The sequence below is a fragment of the Ranitomeya variabilis genome, chromosome 8 (genome assembly GCF_051348905.1).
Source record: "Ranitomeya variabilis isolate aRanVar5 chromosome 8, aRanVar5.hap1, whole genome shotgun sequence".
In the NCBI taxonomy this organism is placed as follows: domain Eukaryota; kingdom Metazoa; phylum Chordata; class Amphibia; order Anura; family Dendrobatidae; genus Ranitomeya; species Ranitomeya variabilis.
In genome coordinates this window covers 220,531,567-220,552,470 of record NC_135239.1, presented here as the reverse complement: position 1 = coordinate 220,552,470, position 20,904 = coordinate 220,531,567, and the positions used below count along the sequence as shown (strand labels likewise).

The 20,904-nt window shown below is 50.1% G+C and overlaps 1 protein-coding gene across 15 annotated transcripts in view; it reads left to right on the top strand.

Moving 5' to 3' along the window:
- Positions 1 to 20,904, top strand: part of ATP2B2 (ATPase plasma membrane Ca2+ transporting 2) — a 513,240-nt gene that overhangs the window by 368,378 nt on the left and 123,958 nt on the right. For all 15 annotated transcript variants that reach the window (XM_077277278.1, XM_077277286.1, XM_077277282.1 and 12 more), the window contains 5 exons: positions 1,800 to 2,014; positions 2,103 to 2,345; positions 2,677 to 2,918; positions 3,117 to 3,351; positions 4,108 to 4,287. In XM_077277278.1, coding sequence (XP_077133393.1) covers positions 1,800 to 2,014; positions 2,103 to 2,345; positions 2,677 to 2,918; positions 3,117 to 3,351; positions 4,108 to 4,287 — 1,115 coding nt within the window. The remainder of the gene's footprint in view (positions 1 to 1,799; positions 2,015 to 2,102; positions 2,346 to 2,676; positions 2,919 to 3,116; positions 3,352 to 4,107; positions 4,288 to 20,904) is intronic.

Here is a 20,904-nt window from a genome sequence, read left to right as displayed (position 1 = left end):
CACAATCAGGCTTCCGGTTACACCACTCCACTGAAACTGCCCTAACTAAGGTCACCAATGACCTCTTACCCGCCAAGGCCAAGGTCAAGCAACGCTACTCTGTCCTCCTCCTCCTGTCCTGGACCTGTCGACTGCCTTTGACACAGTAGACCATTCCCTATTATTACAGACCCTCTCATCCCTTGGCATCTCAGACTTGGCCCTATCCTGGATCTTGTCATACCCAACAGACCGGACATTCAGCGTCTCCCACTCACACACCACCTCCTCACCTCGCCCCCTATCTGTCGGAGTCCCGCAAGGTTCAGTCCTAGAGCCACTGCTCTCCTCCATCTACACCTTCGGCCTGGGACAGCTCATAGAATCTCACAGCTTTCAGTATCATCTCTATGTCGACGACACACAGATCTACATCTCTGGACCACATATCACCACCCTACTAACCAGAATCCCACAATGTCTGTCTGCTATTTCATCCTTCTCCTCTAGATTTCTAAAACTTAATATGGACAAAACAGAATTCATCATCTTTCCCCCATCTCACTTGACTCCCCCAATAGACCTATCCATTAAAGTAAATGGCTGCCCACTCTCCCCAGTCCCACAAGCTCGCTGCCTCGGTGTAATCCTTTACACTGATCTCTCCTTCAAACCACATATCCAAGCTCTTTCCACTTCCTGCCACCTTCAACTCTAAAATATTTCACGGATCCATACATTCCTTAACCAAGAACCTGCAAAAACCCTAGTCCATGCCCTCATCATCTCCCGCCTTGACTACTGTAACCTCCTGCTCTGTGGCCTCCCCTCGAACACTCTTGCACCCCTCCAATCTATTCTAAACTCTGCTGCCCGACTAATCCACCTGTCCCCCCGCTATTCCCCGGCCTCTCCCCTCTGTCAATCCCTTCACTGGCTCCCCATTGCCCAGAGACTCCAGTACAAAAGCCTAACCATGACATACAAAGCCATCCACAACCTGTCTCCTCCATACATCTGTGACCTAGTCTCCCGGTACTTACCTACACGCAACCTCCGATCCTCACAAGATCTCCTTCTCTACTCCCCTCTTATCTCCTCTTCCCACAATCGTATACAAGATTTCTCTCGCGTATCCCCCCTACTCTAGAACTCTCTACCTCAACATATCAGACTCATATCGCCTACCATCGAAACCTTCAAAAAGAACCTGAAGACCTACCTCTTCCAACAAGCCTACAACCTGCAGTAACCACTGATAGACCAAACCACTGCACAACCAGCTCTATCCTGACCTACTGTATTCTCACCCATCCCTTGTATTGATTGTGAGCCCTCGTGGGCAGGGTCCTCTCTCCTCCTGTACCAGTCCTGACTTGTATTGATTAAGATTATTGTGCTTGTTCTTATTAAGTATACCCCTCCTCCCATGTAAAGCGCTATGGAATAAAGGGCGCTATGATAATAATAAATAATAATAATGTTGTTGCACGTACATCGCTGCTCAGCTGGAATTTTCATTAATTTTGCACTTTTTTAGTATTTTTTTTCTTTCTGTTGTCTCTTGCCATTGGTGTCCTCACCCACACATATATGTGCCAAATGTTGGATATTTCCATCTAGTGCAGTGACATTTATATATTATTATTTACATTTGTTTGGTGATCTGAAACATTTACGTGTGACAAACGAGCAACAGAATAGGAAATCAGGAACACTTTGACACAGCGGTAGACGGCTCAGGAGGACAATCACTGACAGATTCCCTTTATTGTGTGGGACACTAGTCATTCTCTTGCTTTCTGCTTCTCGCCTTGTAGGTCTGGTCATGTCCGCCATCACAGTCATTATTTTGGTTTTATACTTTGCTATCGATACTTTCGTTGTCCAGAAAAGGCAGTGGCTACAGGAGTGCACACCAATTTACATCCAATTCTTTGTCAAGTTCTTCATCATTGGCGTCACCGTGCTAGTGGTGGCCGTGCCGGAAGGACTTCCTCTCGCCGTGACAATTTCTCTGGCATATTCAGTTAAGGTAAAGCTCATTATTGATGCAGAGAAGATGAAAGAACGATCCTTCCCCGGCTGCACATCTCTCACTGACATTTTAACTGTTGTTCCAGAAAATGATGAAGGATAACAATCTAGTACGACATTTAGATGCCTGTGAGACTATGGGGAATGCAACGGCCATCTGCTCCGACAAGACCGGCACACTGACCACTAATAGGATGACTGTGGTGCAAGCTTATGTTGGAGATGTCCATTACAAAGAAATTCCAGACCCTGATGCTCTTCCTGCCAAAACACTAGATTTTCTAGTCAATGCCATAAGTATCAACAGTGCATACACCTCTAAAGTCCTGGTAATTCCACCCAAGTATTTCTGTGCTGTATGGGATACATGATGATGGGTGGTGTGAGATGGGTGGGATGATGGGCGGTGTGAGACAGGTAGGAGGAGATGGGTAGGATGATGAGTGGTATGACACAGGTAGGATGACAGGGAGTGTGAGACGGGTAGGATGATGAGTGGGATCAGTGAGATTAATCAGGAGGGATGGTTTCAGATGGGTAGGATGAGATGGGTGGGATGACTCAAGTGGGATAAGGGGCTGTGTGAGACGGGTGGGATTGTGAAATCATGTAGCACATAATATGCCTGGCACATGATAATGTGATAATGTTTGTTTCCAGCCTGCAGAGCAAGGTGGTGGTCTCCCACGACAAGTTGGAAACAAAACAGAATGCGGTCTGTTGGGATTCTTGTTGGATTTGAAGCGTGATTATCAGACAGTGAGAAATGTCTTACCGGAAGAGAAACTTTACAAAGTGTACACCTTCAATTCCGTGCGCAAATCTATGAGCACCGTGGTGAGGCTGGAAGACGGCAGCTTCCGCTTGTACAGTAAAGGGGCTTCAGAGATTATCCTTAAGAAGTAAGTGTCCTGTGCTTTCAGCACTCTTTGATCCAGTTAGGTGGGAGAACTTGGGTGGGATTTACTCTTCTCCTCTCCCGATACTGAAGTGACGTTTCCTTGCTGCCCTCTAATATTGCGTTAGCTATATCATGGCTGTATCCGCCAGTGTGACTGCTGTAGATGAGGCAAATTATTTCTGGACTTTCTCGCTTGTAGATGTTCCAGGATTTTGAATGGTGCTGGAGAGCCTCGTCTGTTCAAGCCTCGAGATCGAGACGAGATGGTAAAAAAAGTGATTGAGCCGATGGCATCTGATGGCCTCCGAACGATCTGCATTGCTTATCGAGACTTTAGCCAGAGTCCGGAGCCAGACTGGGACAGTGAGAATGATACTGTGACTGATCTGACGTGCATTGCAGTGGTTGGCATAGAAGATCCAGTCCGGCCAGAGGTAAAGTCTGACAGATGCTCCTATGGATGTGCCAGTGAAGGAAGCACAAGGTTGTACCAGCAATCAGACGAATGCTACTCTCTACAGAGAAGAGTGGTGTGAACGTCATCCTGAAGATACTGGGGATGGTGAATGGGGCAGAAAACTCAAAATGTGAAGGTCATCAATCATGGAGGGGTAGCTAGACCTTCCTTCACTGGGTAAAAAGTCTTAGGATGCTTTCCCAGTCCTGTGACCAAATCCAAGTGTCTCAATGCCAATCGCCTCCTCCAGTGCCAGACACCTATATCCGCCCCCATCCCAGTTCCAGTCACAGCTCCACCCCAGTTTTCAGGCAGCTATGGCACATATACCCATTTCTCCAGTGCTGGGCTCCTATAGCACATTGTCTCCAGCCCCACCTCAGTGCAGGCACCTTGGGTATATAGCCATCTGGCTTTCCCCAATTCCAGGCACCTATTGCACATATCCCCTTATCCCTTGCACAAAGAGCACTTATCACCCTCTTCCCTACCCCAGTGCCAGGCACAAGGACATGTTGTCCCCCTCCAGCAGCCCACTGTCAGGTGCCTATGCCCCCAGCCGAGCACCTATTATAGATGGAATGATCTATAGGTGGGATACCGGTAAATCTCAGAAATGGATGAGGGGAAAAATTCAGACAATATTTGCTCTCCGAACAGAGACCGCAGTCCAACGGGTCACTTGCATTTTCCAGCTTTTCTATTTGTGTGAACTTCTTTGTGTTCGATGCAGGTACCAGAGGCGATACGGAAATGTCAGCGGGCAGGAATCACTGTTCGAATGGTGACCGGGGATAATATTAACACTGCACGAGCCATCGCCATCAAATGTGGCATCATACACCCCGGGGAGGATTTTATTTGCATAGAAGGGAAGGAATTTAATCGAAGGATACGCAATGACAAGGGCGAGGTGAGTTTTGAGGAGACTTGGATCCACTATGGGCAAGGACATATGGATGTAACATGGACGTAACACAGGGCTTCTTACTCGGGGCTCCCCTTAATTTGTGGTCACAAAAGATGACTCTTTCTCTAGAGGACTTGGCTCATCCATGTGTGATGGAGTCCATAATAATGCTCAGCAAGACAGTAACGTGTCCGACAATGAGTGGTGACATTCCTGGCAATGTCCCCGAGAATGCACAGTGGCGCCCCCAACAATGTGCAGCTGTATTTCTGATAATGCATGGTGCCAGCCTGGACAATGCAGGCTGGCCCCCAATAATACGCAGTGGTGGCCCTGACAATGCATGCAGGCTGGTGCCCCAATATTATGCAGTGGTGGCCCTGACAATGCATCCAGGCTGGCCCCCAATAATACGCAGTGGTGGCCCTGACAATGCATGCAGGCTGGCCCCCAATAACACGCAGTGGTGGCCCTGACAATGCATGCAGGCTGGTGCCCCAATAATACGCAGTGGTGGCCCTGACAATGCATGCAGGCTGGCCCCCAATAATACGCAGTGGTGGCCCTGACAATGCATCCAGGCTGGCCCCCAATAACACGCAGTGGTGGCCCTGACAATGCATCCAGGCTGGTGCCCCAATAATACGCAGTGGTGGCCCTGACAATGCATGCAGGCTGGCCCCCAATAATACGCAGTGGTGGCCCTGACAATGCATGCAGGCTGGCCCCCAATAACACGCAGTGGTGGCCCTGACAATGCATGCAGGCTGGCCCCCAATAATACGCAGTGGTGGCCCTGACAATGCATGCAGGCTGGCCCCCAATAATACGCAGTGGTGGCCCTGACAATGCATGCAGGCTGGTGCCCCAATATTATGCAGTGGTGGCCCTGACAATGCATGCAGGCTGGCCCCCAATAATACGCAGTGGTGGCCCTGACAATGCATGCAGGCTGGCCCCCAATAACACGCAGTGGTGGCCCTGACAATGCATGCAGGCTGGCCCCCAATAATACGCAGTGGTGGCCCTGACAATGCATGCAGGCTGGCCCCCAATAATACGCAGTGGTGGCCCTGACAATGCATGCAGGCTGGCCCCCAATAATACGCAGTGGTGGCCCTGACAATGCATGCAGGCTGGTGCCCCAATATTATGCAGTGGTGGCCCTGACAATGCATCCAGGCTGGCCCCCAATAATACGCAGTGGTGGCCCTGACAATGCATGCAGGCTGGCCCCCAATAATACGCAGTGGTGGCCCTGACAATGCATGCAGGCTGGCCCCCAATAATACGCAGTGGTGGCCCTGACAATGCATGCAGGCTGGCCCCCAATAACACGCAGTGGTGGCCCTGACAATGCATGCAGGCTGGTGCCCCAATAATACGCAGTGGTGGCCCTGACAATGCATGCAGGCTGGCCCCCAATAATACGCAGTGGTGGCCCTGACAATGCATGCAGGCTGGCCCCCAATAACACGCAGTGGTGGCCCTGACAATGCATGCAGGCTGGTGCCCCAATAACACGCAGTGGTGGCCCTGACAATGCATGCAGGCTGGCCCCCAATAATACGCAGTGGTGGCCCTGACAATGCATGCAGGCTGGCCCCCAATAACACGCAGTGGTGGCCCTGACAATGCATGCAGGCTGGTGCCCCAATAACACGCAGTGGTGGCCCTGACAATGCATGCAGGCTGGCCCCCAATAATACGCAGTGGTGGCCCTGACAATGCATCCAGGCTGGCCCCCAATAATACGCAGTGGTGGCCCTGACAATGCATGCAGGCTGGAGCCCCAATAATACGCAGTGGTGGCCCTGACAATGCATGCAGGCTGGTGCCCCAATAATACGCAGTGGTGGCCCTGACAATGCATGCAGGCTGGCCCCCAATAATACACAGTGGTGGCCCTGACAATGCATGCAGGCTGGTGCCCCAATAATACGCAGTGGTGGCCCTGACAATGCATCCAGGCTGGCCCCCAATAATACGCAGTGGTGGCCCTGACAATGCATGCAGGCTGGCCCCCAATAATACGCAGTGGTGGCCCTGACAATGCATGCAGGCTGGTGCCCCAATAATACGCAGTGGTGGCCCTGACAATGCATGCAGGCTGGTGCCCCAATAATACGCAGTGGTGGCCCTGACAATGCATGCAGGCTGGTGCCCCAATAATACGCAGTGGTGGCCCTGACAATGCATCCAGGCTGGCCCCCAATAATACGCAGTAGTGGCCCTGACAATGCATGCAGGCTGGCCCCCAATAATACGCAGTGGTGGCCCTGACAATGCATGCAGGCTGGCCCCCAATAATACGCAGTGCTGGCCCTGACAATGCATGCAGGCTGGAGCCCCAATAATACGCAGTGGTGGCCCTGACAATGCATGCAGGCTGGCCCCCAATAATACGCAGTGGTGGCCCTGACAATGCATGCAGGCTGGTGCCCCAATAATACGCAGTGGTGGCCCTGACAATGCATGCAGGCTGGAGCCCCAATAATACGCAGTAGTGGCCCTGACAATGCATGCAGGCTGGTGCCCCAATAATACGCAGTGGTGGCCCTGACAATGCATGCAGGCTGGCCCCCAATAATACGCAGTGGTGGCCCTGACAATGCATCCAAGCTGGTGCCCCAATATTATGCAGTGGTGGCCCTGACAATGCATGCAGGCTGGTGCCCCAATAACATGCAGTGGTGGCCCTGACAATGCATGCAGGCTGGCCCCCAATAATACGCAGTGGTGGCCCTGACAATGCATGCAGGCTGGTGCCCCAATAATACGCAGTGCTGGCCCTGACAATGCATGCAGGCTGGTGCCCCAATAATACGCAGTGGTGGCCCTGACAATGCATGCAGGCTGGCCCCCAATAATACGCAGTGGTGGCCCTGACAATGCATGCAGGCTGGCCCCCAATAATACGCAGTGGTGGCCCTGACAATGCATGCAGGCTGGCCCCCAATAATACGCAGTGGTGGCCCTGACAATGCATGCAGGCTGGTGCCCCAATAATACGCAGTGGTGGCCCTGACAATGCATGCAGGCTGGTGCCCCAATAATACGCAGTGGTGGCCCTGACAATGCATGCAGGCTGGCCCCCAATAATACGCAGTGGTGGCCCTGACAATGCATGCAGGCTGGCCCCCAATAATACGCAGTGGTGGCCCTGACAATGCATGCAGGCTGGTGCCCCAATAATACGCAGTGGTGGCCCTGACAATGCATGCAGGCTGGAGCCCCAATAATACGCAGTGGTGGCCCTGACAATGCATGCAGGCTGGTGCCCCAATAATACGCAGTGGTGGCCCTGACAATGCATGCAGGCTGGCCCCCAATAATACGCAGTGGTGGCCCTGACAATGCATCCAGGCTGGTGCCCCAATATTATGCAGTGGTGGCCCTGACAATGCATGCAGGCTGGTGCCCCAATAATACGCAGTGGTGGCCCTGACAATGCATGCAGGCTGGCCCCCAATAATACGCAGTGGTGGCCCTGACAATGCATCCAGGCTGGTACCCCAATATTATGCAGTGGTGGCCCTGACAATGCATGCAGGCTGGTGCCCCAATAACACGCAGTGGTGGCCCTGACAATGCATGCAGGCTGGTGCCCCAATAACACGCAGTGGTGGCCCTGACAATGCATGCAGGCTGGCCCCCAATAATACGCAGTGGTGGCCCTGACAATGCATGCAGGCTGGCCCCCAATAATACGCAGTGGTGGCCCTGACAATGCATGCAGGCTGGCCCCCAATAATACGCAGTGGTGGCCCTGACAATGCATGCAGGCTGGAGCCCCAATAATACGCAGTGGTGGCCCTGACAATGCATGCAGGCTGGCCCCCAATAATACGCAGTGGTGGCCCTGACAATGCATGCAGGCTGGCCCCCAATAATACGCAGTGGTGGCCCTGACAATGCATGCAGGCTAGTGCCCCAATAATACGCAGTGGTGGCCCTGACAATGCATGCAGGCTGGCCCCCAATAATACGCAGTGGTGGCCCTGACAATGCATGCAGGCTGGCCCCCAATAATACGCAGTGGTGGCCCTGACAATGCATGCAGGCTGGAGCCCCAATAATACGCAGTGGTGGCCCTGACAATGCATGCAGGCTGGCCCCCAATAATACGCAGTGGTGGCCCTGACAATGCATGCAGGCTGGCCCCCAATAATACGCAGTGGTGGCCCTGACAATGCATGCAGGCTGGAGCCCCAATAATACGCAGTGGTGGCCCTGACAATGCATGCAGGCTGGCCCCCAATAATACGCAGTGGTGGCCCTGACAATGCATGCAGGCTGGAGCCCCAATAATACGCAGTGGTGGCCCTGACAATGCATCCAGGCTGGCCCCCAATAATACGCAGTGGTGGCCCTGACAATGCATGCAGGCTGGCCCCCAATAATACGCAGTGGTGGCCCTGACAATGCATGCAGGCTGGCCCCCAATAATACGCAGTGGTGGCCCTGACAATGCATGCAGGCTGGCCCCCAATAATACGCAGTGGTGGCCCTGACAATGCATGCAGGCTGGTGCCCCAATAATACGCAGTGGTGGCCCTGACAATGCATCCAGGCTGGCCCCCAATAATACGCAGTGGTGGCCCTGACAATGCATGCAGGCTGGCCCCCAATAATACGCAGTGGTGGCCCTGACAATGCATGCAGGCTGGCCCCCAATAATACGCAGTGGTGGCCCTGACAATGCATGCAGGCTGGTGCCCCAATATTATGCAGTGGTGGCCCTGACAATGCATCCAGGCTGGCCCCCAATAATACGCAGTGGTGGTCCTGACAATGCATGCAGGCTGGCCCCCAATAATACGCAGTGGTGGCCCTGACAATGCATGCAGGCTTGCGATCTCACGCCATTATTACACAACATGGCGAATAGTGTAAATATCTCTAATAGCAGAAGACTACTTCAATAATAAAACATGTAGAACAGAGTAGCTACGTCATACAATATGGTGAGCTCTAATAAGGGGGACATAATAACTCACTGACTGCTATGTGGAGGTAAACAACCAGATGAGCTGAAAATCAGAGAGATGACCAGCATGTCGGCATCCATGGAGCCAAAATGGCTGCTGAGGAAGAAGGGGCAAGGCTAATGCAGAGACTGATGGGGAACTACGGAAGCCTTGTGTCACGGAGTTACCGCGACAGAGCAGTACCAGGAGACCGCAGGGTCTGATGGCTCCTGCTTCGCTGCTGAGAAGAAGCACTTCTCCGGTGTATTAAATGTGTTTTCTTTCAGGGTTTAATCGGCCATGTGGAAATCCCTGCATTCAGCTGTGCTCAGTTAGCCACTCCTCTCCTATAAAAGCTAGGCCTTCTGGTCAGATCCTTGTCGGAGATAGCACTTGCTAGATAGACCTGGAGAGTGAGGAGCTGGTGTCTGGAGAGCTGGAGGAGTTTTTGTGCTACTGTTGCTTGGTTTGTACGCTTGGAAATTCCTCATCCTTACCTGCCTTATTTTCTTCCCCCGTCCTTCACACCCTGGTGAATACCTCTGTTATCTGTGAGAGTATATTTTGTGTGAGTGGAGTTTTCTTTTACCCTTGTTTTTGTTCCCGTCTGTTGGGTTGGTGTACTGCGGTACATGGTAGCACCTCTCTTCCCCGAGTGGGGAAGGGGACAGACGCATGGCTGCCGCTAGGAGACAGGGCAAGGGCGGTGGCCCCGGCATCCTCGCCATCTGAGGTATCCCGGGGAACAGGGCGAGTTAGGGCACCCCTTAGTGCTAGGGTCAGGAAAAGTGTCCCAGGTTACTCGCCAGTCCAGTCATGACACCTTGATGAGAAAATATTAAATTGCACAGTAACCAATAAAGCAGGAAATAAACAAGCTGTAATGAGAGAACATTGTCAACAGATGGCGCTGTTGGAATAGTTTTCAAAATATACTACAATTCAATACTATTACAAAGCATAGAGAAGCGGATTACCGTATTTTTCAGACTATAAGATGCAGCGTACAATAAGACGCACCTAGGATTTAGAGGAGGACATTAGAAAACAATTGAAGCAAAAACTGTGGTCAATTCTGTACTTAATATCCCCTATCCTGGTATGCATGGCCCCTCATCGCTACCTTGGTATTCATGGCCCCTCTCATCCCCATCCTAGTGTGCATGGGCCCCCTCATCCCTATCCTGGCATTCATGGTCTTCTCATCCCCATCCTGGTGTACATGGGCCCCCTCACCCTTATCTTGGTATGCATGGCTCTCTCATCCCTGTCCTGCCCTGTGTGCATGACCTCCTCATCCCCATCCTGGTATGCATGTCCCCCTATCTCTAGCGTGGTAGGTATGTCCCTCCTTATCTCTACTGGTACGCATGTCCCACTCATCTGTATCCTGGTAGGATTCGTCCCACTCATCCCTATCCTGGTACGCATGGTCCCCTGGCCTCCTCATCTGCATCCTGGTGTGTATGGGCCCCCTCACACTTATCCTGGTTTGCATAGCCTTTTCATCCCCATCCTGGTATGCATGTTCCCCTTATCTCTAGCCTGGTAGGAATGGTCCCTCTCATCCCTATCCTTGTATGCATGGCCCCCTCATCTATATACTGGTATGATTGGCCCCCATCCCCATCCTGGTAGGCATGTCCCCCTTATCTCTAGCCTGGTAGGCATGTCCCCCTTATCTCTAGCCTGGTAGGCATGTCCCCCTTATCTCTAGCCTGGTAGGCATGTCCCCCTTATCTCTAGCCTGGTAGGCATGTCCCCCTTATCTCTAGCCTGGTAGGCATGTCCCCCTTATCTCTAGCCTGGTAGGCATGTCCCCCTTATCTCTAGCCTGGTAGGCATGTCCCCCTTATCTCTAGCCTGGTAGGCATGTCCCCCTTATCTCTAGCCTGGTAGGCATGTCCCCCTTATCTCTAGCCTGGTAGGCATGACCCCCTTATCTCTAGCCTGGTAGGCATGTCCCCCTTATCTCTGTCCTGGTAGGCATGTCCCCCTTATCTCTTGCCTGGTAGGCATGACCCCCTTATCTCTAGCCTGGTAGGCATGGCCCCCTCATCTATATACTGGTATGATTGGCCCCCATATCTGTCCTGGTATGCATGGCCCCATCAGAAAAACATTTTAAAAAACAAACCATGACACTTACCTTCCTCCGCTCCCTCACAGCATCTTGTTCCGATTCCAGCAGTTGCTTTACGCTTGTAAGCAGCACATGGCAGGGACGACATGCGCTGCTTACAAGCCGAAGGACAGCTGTCGGAATACTCACTGCTCTGCACGCCGGGACTGTGTGCATGGAGGGCAGTGAGTATTCATTGCTCTTCAGTAGCAGCTGCCGGGTGTGTCCCCGCTACTAAAGGGAATGAATAGTCACTGCATTCCATGCCCACTCGAGTGGAGCACAGTGAATATTCATTTCTCTTTAGTAGCGGCACATGTGACCTCCCGGCAGCTGCAGGAAGGCTCTGGCTGACACTGTGCGCTACTAAAGAGCGAGCAATGAATACTCGCTGCTCTCTGCGCACACAGTCCCGGCGTGCTGAGCAGCTGTCCTTCGGCTTGTAATCAGCGCATGACGTCCCGGCCATGTGCTGCTTATAAGCATAAAGCAGCTGCTGGCACCGGAACAAGACACTGCGAGGGAGCGGAGGAAGGTAGGTGTAATGGTTTGGGTATTTTTTGAATGTTTTTCTTATGGGTCCATGCATACCAGGATAAGGATGGGGGCCAATCATACCTGGATAAGGATGGGGCCAATCATACCAGGATAAGGATGGGGGCCAATCATACCTGGATAAGGATGGGGCCAATCATACCAGGATAAGGATGGGGCCAATCATACCAGGATGGGGATGGGGGCCAATCATACCTGATAAGGATGGGGCTATGCATACCAGGATAAGGATGGGGCCAATCATACCAGGAAGGGGATGTGGGCCAATCATACCTGGATAAGGACGGGGCCATGCATACCAGGATGGGGATGGGAGACAATCATACCAGGATAAGGATGGGGCCATGCATACCAGGATGGGGATGGGGCCAGTCATACCAGGACAGAGATGGGGGGCCAATCATACCTGGATAAGGATGGGGCCATACATACCAGGACAGAGATGGGGGGCCAATCATACCAGGAAGGGGATGTGGGCCAATCATACCAGGATAAGGATGGGGCCATGCATACCAGGATGGGGATGGGGCCAGTCATACCAGGACAGAGCTGGGGGGCCAATCATACCTGGATAAGGATGGGGCCATACATACCAGGACAGAGATGGGGGGCCAATCATACCAGGAAGGGGATGTGGGCCAATCATACCAGGATAAGGATGGGGCCATGAATACCAGGACGGGGATGGGGGCCAATCATACCAGGATAAGGATGGGGCCAATCATACCAGGATAAGGATGGGGCCATGCATTCCAGGACGGGGATGGGGGCCAATCATACCAGGATAAGGATGGGGCCAATCATACCAGGATAAGGATGGGGCCATGCATTCCAGGACGGGGATGGGGGACAATCATACCAGGATGGGGATGGGGCCAGTCACATCGTAATAAGGATGTGGCCAATCATACCAGGATGAGGATGGGGCCATGCATACCAGGATAAGGATGGGGCAAGCATACCAGGATGGAGATGGGGGCCAATGATACCAGGATAAGGATGGGGCCATGCATACCAGGATGGGGATGGGGGCCAATCATACCAGGATAAGGATGGGGCCATGCATACCAGGATGGGGATGGGGGCCAATCATACCAGGATAAGGATGGGGCCATTCATACCAGGACGGGGATGGGGGACAATCTGTTGTGAATTCTGTTCTCAAACTCCCTCCTGTGGTCATGAATGGTACTTCGGCGAGTTCGGCCCATGGACTCCCTCTGGTGGCTGTGAGTGGAGCTGCTGGTTCTGAGGTTCCTTCCTCAGCTGACCTCGTTTGGTCCCAGGCTGGCTGCTCTATTTAACTCCACTCAGATCGTTACTTGATGCCAGCTGTCAATGTTCTAGTACTGGTTCAGATCTCTCTTGGATCTTTCTGAGGACCTGTCTACTCCAGCATAAGCTAAGTCCCTGCTAGTTTATTTGCTGATCTTTGTTTTCTTGTCCAGCTTGCTATCATGATATTACCTTGCTAGCTGGAAGCTCTGGGAGGCAGAGTGGCACCTCCGCACCGTGAGTCGGTGCGGGGGTCTTTTTGCACACTCTGCGTGGCTTTTTGTAGTGTTTTGTGCTGACCGCAAAGATACCTTTTCTGTCCTCAGTCTGTTTAGTGAAGTCCGGCCTCCTTTGCTGAAACCTGTTTCATTCTTATGTTTGTGACTTTCATCTTAACTCACGGTCAATATTTGTGGGGGGCTGCCTTTTCCTTTGGGGAAATTTCTCTGAGGCAAGTTAGGCTTTATTTCCTATCTTTAGGGGTAGTTAGCTCTTAGGCTGTGAAGAGGCGTCTAGGCAGAGTTAGGTACGCTCCACGGCTATTTCTAGTGTGTGTGTGATAGGATTAGGCTTGCGGTCAGCAGAGCTCCCACTTCCCAGAGCTCGTCCTGTGTGATAGTTTAACCATCAGGTCATTTCGGGTGCTCCTAACCACCAGGTCCATAACAGTACAGCTGGCCAATAAAGTGTTAATGCATCTCAATAGAGGGATAAGAGAAGTTCTGAGACCATTTTTTTTTTTTTTTTCTGCAGTGTGTTTTGTCTTTCTTTTCCCCTTAATCTCTGGGTGGTTCAGGACACAGGTGTAGATATGGACATTCAAGGTCTGTCCTCTTGTATGGATCAACTCACTGCTAGGGTACAAAGCAGTCAAGATTATGTAGTTCAGAATCCGATGTTAGAGCCTAGAATTCCAATTCCTGATTTGTTTTCTGGGGATAGATCTAAGTTCCTGAATTTCAAAAATAATTGTAGACTGTTTCTTGCTTTGAAACCCCGCTCCTCTGGTGACCCCATTCAGCAAGTGAAAATCATTATTTCTTTGTTACGTGGCGACCCTCAAGACTGGGCATTTTCCCTTGCGCCAGGAGATCCTGCATTGCGTAATGTGGATGCGTTTTTTCTGGCACTTGGATTGCTTTATGATGAACCAAATTCAGTGGATCAGGCAAAGAAAATCTTGCTGGCTTTGTGTCAGGGTCAGGATGAAGCGGAGATATGTTGTCAGAAGTTTAGAAAGTGGTCTGTGCTTACTCAGTGGAATGAATGTGCCCTGGCGGCAATTTTCAGAAAGGGTCTTTCTGAAGCCCTTAAGGATGTTATGGTGGGATTTCCCACGCCTGCTGGTCTGAATGAGTCTATGTCCTTGGCCATTCAGATCGATCGACGCTTGCGTGAGCGCAAAGCTGTGCACCATTTGGCGGGATCTTTTGAGCAGAGGTCTGAGCCTATGCAATTTGATAGGACTTTGACCAGAGCTGAACGGCAAGAACACAGACGTCAGAATGGGCTGTGTTTTTACTGTGGTGACTCCACTCATGCTATCTCTGATTGTCCTAAGCGCACTAAGCGGTTCGCTAGGTCTGCCACCATTGGTACGGTACAGCCTAAATTTCTTTTGTCCGTTACTCTGATTTGCTCTTTGTCATCCTATTCTGTTATGGCATTTGTGGATTCAGGCGCTGCCCTGAATTTGATGGACTTGGAGTTTGCCAGGCGCTGTGTTTTTTTCTTGGAGCCCTTGCAGTATCCTTTTCCATTGAGAGGAATTGATGCTACGCCTTTGGCCAAGAATAAGCCTCAGTACTGGACTCAATTGACCATGTGCATGGCTCCTGCACATCAGGAGGATATTCGCTTTTTGGTGTTGCATAATCTGCATGATGTGGTCGTTTTGGGTTTGCCATGGCTACAGGTCCATAATCCAGTATTGGATTGGAAATCAATGTCTGTGTTCAGTTGGGGTTGTCAGGGGGTACATGGGGATGTTTCATTGTTGTCAATTTCTTCCTCCACTCCTTCTGAAGTCCCTGAGTTTTTGTCGGATTACCGGGATGTATTTGATGAGCCCAAGTCTAGGACCCTACCTCCTCATAGGGATTGTGATTGTGCTATTAATTTGATTCCTGGTAGCAAGTTCCCCAGGGGACGACTTTTCAATTTGTCTGTGCCAGAACACGCCGCCATGCGGAGTTATATAAAGGAGTCCTTGGAGAAAGGGCATATTCGCCCATCGTCGTCACCATTGGGAGCAGGGTTCTTTTTTGTGGCCAAGAAGGATGGTTCTCTGAGACCTTGTATAGATTACCGCCTTCTTAATAAAATCACGGTCAAATTTCAGTACCCTTTGCCGCTACTGTCTGATTTGTTTGCTCGGATTAAGGGGGCTAGTTGGTTCACCAAGATAGATCTTCGAGGCACGTATAATCTTGTGCGTATTAAGCAGGGCGATGAATGGAAAACAGCATTTAATACGCCCGAGGGCCATTTTGAGTACCTGGTGATGCCATTCGGGCTTTCTAATGCTCCATCTGTGTTTCAGTCCTTTATGCATGACATCTTCCGAAAGTACCTGGATAGATTCATGATTGTATATTTGGATGATATTTTGGTCTTTTCGGATGATTGGGAGTCTCATGTGAAGCAGGTTAGAATGGTGTTCCAGGTCCTTCGTGCCAATTCCTTGTTTGTGAAAGGATCTAAATGTCTCTTTGGAGTTCAGAAGGTTTCATTTTTGGGCTTCATTTTTTCCCCTTCTACTATCGAGATGGACCCTGTTAAAGTTCAGGCCATTTATGATTGGACTCAGCCTACTTCTGTGAAGAGCCTTCAGAAATTCCTGGGCTTTGCTCATTTTTACCGTCGCTTCATCGCTAATTTTTCTAGTGTTGTTAAACCGTTGACTGATTTGACCAAGAAAGGTGCTGATGTGATCAATTGGTCCTCTGCGGCCGTTGAGGCTTTTCAGGAGTTGAAGCGTCGTTTTTCTTCTGCCCCTGTGTTGTGTCAGCCAGATGTTTCGCTCCCGTTTCAGGTCGAGGTTGATGCTTCTGAGATTGGAGCAGGGGCTGTTTTATCTTAAAGAACTTCTGATGGCTCGGTGATGAAACCATGTGCTTTCTTTTCTACAAAGTTTTCGCCTGCTGAGCGCAATTATGATGTTGGCAATCGGGAGTTGTTGGCTATGAAGTGGGCATTCGAGGAGTGGCGACATTGGCTTGAAGGAGCCAAGCATCGCGTTGTGGTCTTAACGGATCACAAGAATCTGACTTATCTCGAGTCTGCCAAGCGGTTGAATCCTAGACAGGCTCGATGGTCGCTGTTTTTCTCCCGCTTCGATTTTGTGGTTTCATACCTTCCGGGTTCTAAGAATGTGAAGGCTGATGCCCTTTCAAGGAGTTTCGTGCCTGATTCTCTGGGAGTTCCTGAGCTGGTTGGTATTCTCAAAGAGGGGGTAATTTTGTCTGCCATCTCTCCTGATTTGCGGCGGGTGCTGCAGGAGTTTCAGGCTGATAGACCTGACCGTTGTCCAGCGGAGAGACTGTTTGTCCCTGATAGATGGACTAGTAGAGTTATCTCTGAGGTTCATTGTTCGGTGTTGGCTGGTCATCCTGGAATCTTTGGTACCAGAGATTTGGTGGCTAGATCCTTTTGGTGGCCTTCCTTGTCACGGGATGTGCGTTCTTTTGTGCAGTCCTGTGGGATTTGTGCTCGGGCTAAGCCCTGCTGTTCTCGTGCCAGTGGGTTGCTTTTGCCCTTGCCGGTCCCGAAAAGGCCCTGGACGCATATTTCCATGGATTTTATTTTAGATCTCCCTGTCTCTCAAAGGATGTCGGTCATCTGGGTGGTTTGTGATCGCTTCTCTAAGATGGTCCATTTGGTACCCTTGCCTAAATTGCCTTCCTCCTCTGATTTGGTTCCATTATTTTTCCAGCATGTGGTTCGTTTGCATGGCATTCCGGAGAACATCGTGTCGGACAGAGGTTCCCAGTTTGTTTCAAGGTTTTGGCGGTCCTTTTGTGCTAAGATGGGCATTGATTTGTCTTTTTCTTCAGCTTTCCATCCTCAGACAAATGGACAAACCGAACGAACCAATCAGACTTTGGAGACATATCTGAGATGCTTTGTTTCTGCTGATCAGGATGATTGGGTGTCCTTCTTGCCTTTGGCTGAGTTCGCCCTTAATAATCGGGCCAGCTCGGCTACTTTGGTTTCGCCTATTTTCTGTAATTCTGGTTTCCATCCTCGTTTTTCTTCAGGGCAGGTTGAGTCTTCGGACTGTCCTGGTGTAGATTCTGTGGTGGACAGGTTACAGCAAATTTGGACTCACGTAGTGGACAATTTGACATTGTCCCAGGAGAAGGCTCAACGTTTCGCTAACCGCCGTCACTGTGTTGGTCCCCGACTTCGTGTTGGAGATTTGGTTTGGTTGTCGTCTCGTTATGTTCCTATGAAGGTTTCTTCTCCTAAGTTTAAGCCTCGTTTCATTGGTCCTTATAAGATTTCTGAAATTCTCAATCCTGTGTCATTTCGTTTGGCCCTTCCAGCTTCTTTTGCCATCCATAATGTGTTCCATAGGTCGTTGTTGCGGAGATATGTGGCGCCTATGGTTCCCTCCGTTGACCCTCCTGCCCCGGTGTTGGTTGAGGGGGAGTTGGAGTATGTGGTGGAGAAGATTTTAGATTCTCGTATTTCGAGACGGAAACTTCAGTACCTGGTCAAGTGGAAGGGTTATGGTCAGGAAGATAATTCCTGGGTTGTTGCCTCTGATGTTCATGCTGCCGATCTAGTTCGTGCCTTTCATTTGGCTCGTCCTGATCGGCCTGGAGGCTCTGGTGAGGGTTCGGTGACCCCTCCTCAAGGGGAGGGTACTGTTGTGAATTCTGTTCTCGAACTCCCTCTTGTGGTCATGAATGGTACTTCGTCGAGTTCGGCCCATGGACTCCCTCTGGTGGCTGTGAGTGGAGCTGCTGGTTCTGAGGTTCCTTCTTCAGCTGACCTCGTTTGGTCCCAGGCTAGCTGCTCTATTTAACTCCACTCAGATCGTTACTTGATGCCAGCTGTCAATGTTCTAGTACTGGTTCAGATCTCTCTTGGATCTTTCTGAGGACCTGTCTACTCCAGCATAAGCTAAGTCCCTGCTAGTTTATTTGCTGATCTTTGTTTTCTTGTCCAGCTTGCTATCATGATATTGCCTTGCTAGCTGGAAGCTCTGGGAGGCAGAGTGGCACCTCCGCACCGTGAGTCGGTGCGGGGGTCTTTTTGCACACTCTGCATGGCTTTTTGTAGTGTTTTGTGCTGACCGCAAAGATACCTTTTCTATCCTCAGTCTGTTTAGTGAAGTCCGGCCTCCTTTGCTAAAACCTGATTCATTCTTATGTTTGTGACTTTCATCTTAACTCACAGTCAATATTTGTGGGGGGCTGCCTTTTCCTTTGGGGAAATTTCTCTGAGGCAAGTTAGGCTTTATTTCCTATCTTTAGGGGTAGTTAGCTCTTAGGCTGTGAAGAGGCGTCTAGGCAGAGTTAGGTACGCTCCACGGCTATTTCTAGCGTGTGTGTGATAGGATTAGGCTTGCGGTCAGCAGAGCTCCCACTTCCCAGAGCTCGTCCTGTGTGATAGTTTAACCATCAGGTCATTTCGGGGCTCCTAACCACCAGGTCCATAACAACAATCATACCAGGACGGGGATGGGGCCAGTCACATTGTGATAAGGATGGGACCATACATACCAGAATGCTATTAAAGAGAAATAAATATTCTTTGCCCTCGATGCCCTTGGGCGTGGAATGCAGTGAATATTCATTTCTTTTTAGCAGCGGACACAGGAGTTAGTCGCAGCCACCGGCTCCTGCCTCATGTCACTAGCTGCTCTGCCGCTGCCGCTCCCCCACCTCTCCACCACAGCCACAATCGGTACATCCAGACTATAAGACACACCCCATATTTTCCTCCACATTTTTGGAGGAAAAAATTGTGTCTTATAGTCCAAAAAATACAGTATATGCATTTGTAGAAAAGCATAAGGCCATGTGCACACGTTCAGGATTTTTCGCGTTTTTTTCGCATTTTTTCGCTATAAAAACGTGATAAAAATGCGAAAAAAACGCTAACCTATGCCTATTATTTACAGTGTATTCCGCATTTTTTGTGCAAATGTGATTTTTTCCTCGAAAAAATCGCATCGCGGAAAAAAAAGCAACATATTCATTAAAAATGCTGAATTGCAGGGATTCTGCACACCTAGGAGTGCATTGATCTGCTTACTTCCCGCACGGGGCTGTGCACACCATGCGGGAAGTAAGCAGATTATGTGCGGTTGGTACCCAGGGTGGAGGAGAGGAGACTCTCCTCCACGGACTGGGCACCATATAATTGGTCAAAAAAAAAAGAATTAACATAAAAAATAGTCATATACTCACCTTCGATGTCCCCGGAGTGTTCCCGCCTCTCACCGCTGCATGCTGCCACTTCTGTTCCTATAGATGGTGTGGTTCAGGACCTGCGATGACGTCACTGTCTTGTGATTGGTCGCGTGACCGCTCATGTGACCGCTCGTGACCAATCACAAGCCGTGACGTCATCGAAGGTCCTGAACCACACCGGCATCTATAGGAACGGACACCGCTGAGGAGATTGGCTGTCTGCAGAGGGTGAGTATAACCATTTTTTTTATTTTTTTTATTATTTTTAAACATTCTATCTTTTACTATAGATGCTGCATAAGCAGCATCTATAGTAAAAAGTTGGTCACACTTGTCAAACAGTATGTTTGACAAGTGTGACCAACCTGTCAGTTTTCCAAGCGATGCTACAGATCGCTTGGAAAACTTTAGCATTCTGCAAGCTAATTACGCTTGCAAAATGCTAAAAAAAACACGAAAAAAACGGAAGAAAAACGCAAAAAAAAAATGCGGATTTCTTGCAGAAAATTTCCGGTTTTCTTCAGGAAATTTCTGCAAGAAATCCGGACGTGTGCACATACCCTAACAGTCGGCGTCTGGTATCAAGGGGATGCCAAATAAACTTCAACTAGAGAGCAACAGAAGTTCAGAGACAGGTCTAAGAAACGGTTTTCCGCTTTGCTTGGGGATCTTGATCTCCACCTTCCAGACTTGTTCATCTTGACTTGGGAAGACTTTGGTTACCAATCCTAGAGGCCACTCGTTCCTTTTAGACTCAGTGTTCTTTACTAGGACAACATTTCCAGATTTCATGTTGGGCATGCCAATTGTCTCTTGTTTGTAACGTAAAAAGATATTGTTTTTTCCACTTGTCCAGAAAAGGTTTGCTAGCATTTGGACTGAAAAACTGAAAAAAACAGGATGGAAAGAAACAGACATTGGACGGAACATGTGATGGCCGAATCCTGGGTATAAATGTATGTTCCATCCACTACATTACCCGCTGGAGGCGCAGTGCAATATTGCATATAGGTAAATACAGAGTAAAGTGCATGGTGCTCACAGCCTAAAGATCAAAGATCGCCAACGGGTACACTGGACGGAACGGAGCCGTAAATACAGAGTAAAGCGCATGGTGCTCACAGCCAAAAGATCGTTAAGGGCTACGCTGGACGGAGCTGAGCTCTGGGGATTTCTATGTATCTGTGGTCTTTACCTTTGCTGCTCTAATTAGTTCCCGTGATCTTTGATATGCGTGACACTGTCCCTGATTGCCCCTAGGGGATTATGCACT